Below are 7,470 nucleotides of genomic sequence, written 5' to 3'. Positions count from 1 at the left end.
TGTTTTCCTCCTCTACAACTAGGTGCATCTTATAGTGCGAAAAATACGGTATATGACAGAAACTAGGAATCAAGCGTGTCCTGGACATTTAGTATTGGAATGACAGAATAATGGGTTATAACCCCTGTGAGCCTTTTTATTGATATTTGTGTCCCTGCGAGGAAAATATCTCTATTTTTCCTGACGATCAGAAACCCAGCATTTTTCAGTTGTCGCTCAAACAGGAGGTAAGATGAGACCTTTCTACATGGAACGCCTGCTCCAGTGACAACTAAGACTGACCATACACAAAACAATGTGGTTGTACAATCTCTTTTAGATCTATTAGCCATCAACCTGATCCACTCACCAATTTACAACAAGCTATTCATATCAATGCATAAAAATCAGACCAGGGTGCAGCCACTGCTGCAAATAAAGCCTGATGATTTAAAGAAAGTCGGACATAATTATTTTGTGCTCTGGTACCTTCAGTGACCTACAGGTTAGCACAGCAAATACCACATTTGTAAAACACATCACTGTTATTTTTGTAAAACAGCATTATTGTTGTAGGGTATGGCAGCCATGCCACTCATTTGTAAATGACCTCTATTTGAATGGATTGTGTACATTTATTTGTTTTTATATATAGTATGAGGAAGTTAACCTTAGCACTTTTCTCCATACATGATTAAGTATATAGCCCCCCTCTAGAGTTAGTAGGAGTAAATCAATAGTTAGAAAAAAGAGGGGAGGGGTTTTAAGACTGCTTGTAAATCAATATATTTAGTAAAGCTTTAAAGCAAATACAAGTATATATCAAACTGTATTTGTATACATCCATTTCCCATTAAGTAGTCATGGGGTGGATGCTGCTGGACTATACATAAAGCATCTTTATTGGGTGTTATAATGATATATTGTTGCGCAAATGTTCAAAAGAAACGTCCAGTTACCCGATGCGTTTCGCCTCTTAGGCTTCCTCAGGGGTATGTAACAGGCGTGCATTTATTTTTGTTGAAAAATGCACTGGGACTAATGGAAGTATGCTGTCGAATAAGACTTCTGATGTATATTGTCCTGTTTGCAGGTCTCAGGTATTTTTGTGGTCCGCGGGACCAAAAAGGTTGGCGACCGCTGGTATAGGTGCTTCATGCATAGTTAAGCAGCATCAACCCCACGACTACTTAACAGAAAACAGATGTATATAAAGACAAATATCGTTTGATATATACTCGTATTTGCTTTAAAAAACAGATGTATATACAGACAAATATAGTTTGATATATACTCGTATTTGCTTCAAAGCTTTACAAATATATATATGTACAAGCATCCTGAAAATCCCTCTCTTTTTTTTTTTTTATAACTATGCTTTAAAGTAACTCTATAAGAGATTGAATTGAAATCAAGCAATCAGATTATATAGTGAATGATCAGCCTAAAAGGGGAATAGCCTTTCCCTCCCCTTGTGCTTTTGGGACAAAATAGGGAAAATGCCAATTGGCCCTTCTACACCATTCCAACCTGAGAAGAGCTAAGCAGAAAAACCTCCGATTGCATCATAGGAGCAGCACTTTTAATTATTGCACAATAAACACCATGGCATATGGAAAAGGGTATTTTGTGCATTTATCGTTCTTTCACAGTTTCAAAGTAAATACAAGTATATGTCTAATATTTTAGAGTGCCAGGACACAAACTGGTCTCCCGGGGTTCAGGTATACCTCCATGATCACTCATTTCCTCTGCTTAGTGTATGTAACAAACCATTACAAATGTTTTCATTTTCATAAATTGTTTTGCAACAATTTGGTGGGGATTTAGGCCCACGTGCTGAAAATTTTATCCTGGGAGGAAGGTCTCCAGTATACAAATCTTAGGCAAAAGGAATGTACAGTTAGGTCCATAAATATTTGGACAGAGATGACTTTTTTTCTAATTTTGGTTCTGTACATTATCACAAATAATTTTAAATGAAACAACTCTGAACTGCAGACTTTCAGCTTTAATTCAGTGGGTTGAACAAAATGATTGCATAAAAGAGGAACTAAAGCCTTTTTTAACACAATAACTTCATTTCAGGGGCTCAAAAGTATTTGGACAATTGACTCAAAGGCTATTTCATGGGCTGATGTGGGCAATTGCTTCGTTATGTCATTTTCACATAGTCGGATAAAAGGCTTAGAGTTGATTGGGGGGGGTGCTTGTATGTGGAAGATTTTGACAACATGCGGTCAAAGGAGCTCTATATGCAGGTGAAACAAATCATCCTTAAACTGCAAAAAATCTAAAAATCTACAGTTTGGTACATCATAAGAAACAAAGCACTGGTAAACTCAGCAACGCCAAAAGACCTGGACGTCCACGGAAGACAACAGTGGTGGATGATCGCAGAATCATTTGCATGGGGAAGAGCAACCCCTTCACAACAGCCGACCAAGTGAACAACACTCTCCAGGAATTAGGATATCCAAATCTACCATAAAGAGAAGACTGCATGAAAGTAAATACAGAGTAAATACAGAGGGTGCACTGCAAGGTGCAAGCCACTCATAAGCCTCTAGAAAGGCTAGATTGCTCCAAAAAATCTAAAAAAGCCAGCACAGTTCTGGAAAAAATTCTTTATAACATCTTTCATAATACAGATGGACAATGACCCAAAACATACAGCCAAAGAAACCCAGGAGTTTATTAAAGCAAAGTGGAATATTCTTGAATGGCCAAATCAGTCACCTGATCTGAACCCAAATGAGCATGCATTTCACAGAAAGACCCACAAACAGCAACTGAAAGCCGCTGCAGTAAAGGCCTGGCAGAGCATTAAAAAGGAGGAAACCCAGCATCTGGTGATGTCCATGAGATTAAAGCTGCGTACACACCTGCAATGAGTGCACGATGAGTACATACAGCACCGTTCATGCTCTATGGAGAGGGGAGGGGGGGAACAACGGAGCGGCACCCTGCTGCGCGCTCTCCCCTTCCCTTTCATTAGGATCGGTTGTCGTCCATCGCCCGTGGATCCGGCTGGACGGTCTTTCGGACGTTGGACGACAACGACTGTACACACGGCAGATTTTCGCCCAATAATTGGCCGATGCCGATTATCGGGCGATAAAAATCTGACGTGTGTACGTAGCTTTAGACTACAGGCTGTCATTGCCAGCAAATGGTTGTCAACCAAGTATTAGAAATGAAAATTTTATTTTCAGCTTTTTAATTTGTCCAATTACTTTTGAGCCCCTGAAATGAAGTGATTGTGTAAAAAAAAAAGCTTTAGTTCCTCACATTTTTATGCAATCTTTTTGTTCAACCCACTGAATTAAAGCCGAAAGTATGCAGTTCAACTGCATCTGAGTTGTTTCATTTTAAAATTTATTGTGGTAATGTACAGAACCAAAATTAGAAAAAAGTAGTCTCTGTCCAAATATTTATGGACCTAACTGTATATAAATATGATTAACTGGGGAACCATGAAGCATCCTGGTGATCACTGCTAGATTTGGGGATGAGGTTAAAGATAGAGTCAGACTAGCACCACAATCAGATGCCAGGGACCATGCATTAAAGTACAAAGTTAAACTGGTGTAAGGGAATGGTGGAGAGCACAATTGCTTGGGAACGCTTGTTGTAAGGGGCATTGAATGCAACAGATATCTGACCTGCTTGCAACCGGGCACCAAGTATATTGTGTGTCTGAAGAACAGAACAGAAAACTATTGATTACGGATTTCTAATAATGTTAACCAAGTGGTTTCCCAGCATAGCAAAGCTCATAGTGTTGATGCTACTGGTAACCTAGCCATAGATTTCCATGGCAATCCACTATCCAAGCACAGGAACGAGCAGGGAAGCACGGGAAGCCAGTTTGGTTCGTATCTAGGAGGCATCTGTAGTTTGAATGTCCTTAACCCAGGGACTACCTGTAAAAAAAGAAATATTCATTAACACATCTAGAGGGTCAACTTTCCTGTTTTCAGCCAGGATTCACACACTCACTTGGGCCTAATTATGCAATAAAAGGAGAAACTGACAATAATACAACATAACTGGACCTTATAAGTTCATAGTAAAACATCAAAAAGGATGCCACATCTTTCACAAAGCTATTGTGGAGGGAAAAACATGTGAATAATATAACAATGTACTGTTTTTTCCAAACTCACAACTGCTAAATCAAAATTGATTGATGTTCAATAATAAATGCAATCACCGTTTTTACCTTTGGCAATCTTGCAACAGGCCTCGTCATTGCCTATCCTTCCTTAACAGGCTGTCTGTTGTTCCTGAGCTACTTTGGCATTGACCCTTTTCCTGCACCCCCTTTATAAAATCGAGCCCCATTTGATACTCCTCCCAAAGAAGATGATATTTCCATGAACCACATTGAGAATCTTGTGGCGAACAATTACAATAAAAAAAAAAAAAAAAAAAACTATGTACAGATGGAGATGTTTTTATAAAAAAAAACAAAAAAAAGTGATAAATTGTTATAATGCCTAACAATACATTTTGAATTACGGATGTGTCAGCTTGTGGTAAAACTGTTTTGTGAATTCAATACATTTTTTAATATTTATATGGTTTATGTAAATTTGGATGCCTTAAAAGTCCCACAAAATGTTTCCTCTACAATTACAAAAGAGAAAATGGAAATAACAGCACAGATAAATGAAAACGTTGAAGTATAAAAAGCAAAACATTTTTAGATGGATTGGCAAGGTGTTAGAACCCCTGAGTTTTGACTGTTGTCTGTGTCCCCCCATTAGCGAGAATTTCCTTTTGCTTCTTGATAAGCCACTTGGAAAGGAAATGAGGGGGAAATTCCACAATGGGGACACACAGAAGTAAAAGTTGACAAAGTATTTTAATTCATTGCAATCCATTGCAAACAATCGTAAATTGATACAATTTAAACAATGCTTATTCATACATGTATACACTTATTTGGACCTTAATCAGTTAGATCCAATATGATATCTCTAGACAAAGATCACCTACTTCATTGCTTTCATGTTACCGAGATGTACAGTGTAGTCAAGCAATCAGTGTATGCTGATCTATGTAAAGAATGGATGTGTTCCTACACGCAGCGTTTTTACCCGGTGCGTTTTGCCCTTTTTAAGGGCTTCCTCAGGGGTGGCTGTGTGCTTTTTAAAGAGTTGCATACTGTCTAAATATATTTGTAAAACGGAGGAAAAGGTTAGTTCCTATAATATACAAAGTAGGATAGGTCCAGCTCCACTCGCACCACCCCCGTGCATGTGGCTGAGACGCCCACGGGGATGGACGCAATTGTCTGTTAGAAACCATGTAGGTGGCTTCATGTAAGCCCCTAGCGTCATCACATACGGGGATCCCTTGATACTGCCCTCTTTGTGCTTATAGGGCGGATCAGGGAGTCCCCTAAAGCGCGCCACAAACCTTTCAGTGGCTGCAGCTCGCACACAGATACCAGGGGAACCCTAAAGATCAGGTAAAAACCTTTCTCCTCTCCTTACAAGATTGTAATGTCTATTACAATAGGAAAAAAACTTTATATAGCTTTGGAATCATAAGATTTAAACATGCCTTTTCACATTTTGCCATTTACAGGTATCATGGATCCATGTTCCCTTTTTTCTCATCCATCCTACTTGGTTGATGAGCTGGGGCAGCAGCCCCAATTGAATACCTTAGATATCCTCAAGACAATGTAAATACCTTCTTTCTAATTTTTTGACATGTACCCTACAATTTGTTTTTTTTACGTTACATTTTTTTGCACATAGAAATTTTGGCATTAACCCACAAGCACTATTTTATATTTGCTATCCCCTTGTTGAAAACAAAAAATCTTTAAATATTTTTTAATATAATAAGTACTTTCTCCTACATATAGAGATATTAGTAACACTAAACTCTGATTTACAGAGTTAGAATAATATGTTTATCCATCATATTCTATACAGTGTTATTTGAAATACTACTAATATCTATTGTGCAAATTGGTTTACTTAGACATGCATGTGAATACATGCATTATATTTTTTAATAGGTATAATATTCACATTAGAACCATTTTTGTATATTATAGGAAAGTGCAACAGTACACTAACCTATTCCTCTGTTTTACAAATATATTTAGACAGTATGCAACTCCTCTTAAAAAAAAGCACACAGCCACCCCTGAGGAAGCCCTTAAAAAGGGTGAAAATCGTCGTGTAAATACGCTGCGCGTAACAATGCATCAATTCCTTCACATACACTGATCGCTTGACCACACTGTACTTCTCGGTAACATGACAGGAACGAAGTAGGTGATTTTTGTCTAGAGATATCTTATTGGATCTAACTGATTAAGGTCCAAATGAGTGTATACATGTATGAATAAGCATTGGTTAAACTGTATTACCTTATGATTGTTTGCAATACAAGTTTGAAAATTTTGCCAAAAAAACCCTTCGTCATTTTGTTTTTCTTTAAATTGTTGAATCCAGGGTTGGCAAATATCCCATTTAAGGAAATATTACTTTAAAAAAAATATCCCTCCACTGACATTCCTTCTAGCTTGGTACCTAATCATTACCATTCCATCTAAAACGAAAGTTTTGTATGCAGTTTTATTTTAGCGTCTTTATATTTGTTAAAAAACAGAGCATTGTATATATGGGATGACTAAACACAATATATTACAGATTGACACCAAATTGCAAAGGTTGTTGTAATGCTTTAGCTCTAAGAACCTCCTAAGAACTTTACAAGATCTTGTGATCCCTTTCTGTGCCAACATGCAATCACAAATCATACATTAATTTCATTTTTTTTTTTTTTAATTTAAATTAATAATTCTGAAACCTTATGATCACCATTCGTTTTTCTTAAGGAATACTATGGTATTTTCTGGTGTGAGAGGTCAATGTACACAGGCTCTATATTTTCAGTAATGTCACAATGGATTCAGAATTGCCAGATATCTCAATTCAGAGTAGAGGAGCACAAATATGCTTAAAACATTTATTTGACCTGTCTTGTGAGACGGCTCCATATTTACTTCCTTCCCCACCTTTGTGTCGACTGGCATGAATTCTGTCTCGTATTTTACTATGGTATGTATTTCACACACTCAGTCTTTGTATATTTAACATGCAACATAAAAAAAATATAATAGTACACATTTATCTGCCACCCCTGACCCAAATACTGATATATACAGGAGCACACTGCCCGCTTCAGGGGTGGAGAGGAAACATTGGCAGAAACAAAAAACAAAATTGTTGCAACAACAAAGTTGCCAAAAAAAAAAAAAAACACTTTGAAATGAACATCTGGGCTTTGCAGCTAGTTTGTCTTAGCTCGGCATGGTCCCATAAGTCCTTATTTATTAAAGGGCAGGCTTGTTGCAGTCACCTGAATCACAATGTGATATCTGTCTACAGTCCACATTTGGCGAATAAAGGCAGAGAGGTCCGTAGTACCATGGCGCAGAGATTCTTGATACCTGACAGC

The 7,470-nt window shown here is 37.6% G+C and overlaps 1 protein-coding gene across 1 annotated transcript in view; it reads right to left on the bottom strand.

Moving 5' to 3' along the window:
* Nucleotides 1-2,005: 2,005 nt before the first annotated feature.
* Nucleotides 2,006-7,470, bottom strand: part of RAPGEF1 (Rap guanine nucleotide exchange factor 1) — a 126,365-nt gene continuing 120,900 nt past the window's right edge. Inside the window, exon 23 of the mRNA XM_072431853.1 lies at nt 2,006-3,905. Within this exon, the coding sequence (XP_072287954.1) occupies nt 3,756-3,905 (150 nt within the window). The 3' untranslated portion in view covers nt 2,006-3,755. The remainder of the gene's footprint in view (nt 3,906-7,470) is intronic.

Source organism: Pyxicephalus adspersus, chromosome Z, assembly GCF_032062135.1.
Source record: "Pyxicephalus adspersus chromosome Z, UCB_Pads_2.0, whole genome shotgun sequence".
Classification (NCBI taxonomy): domain Eukaryota; kingdom Metazoa; phylum Chordata; class Amphibia; order Anura; family Pyxicephalidae; genus Pyxicephalus; species Pyxicephalus adspersus.
Note: the sequence above shows the minus strand (reverse complement) of the source record. Positions and strands in the feature narration are given on the sequence as shown.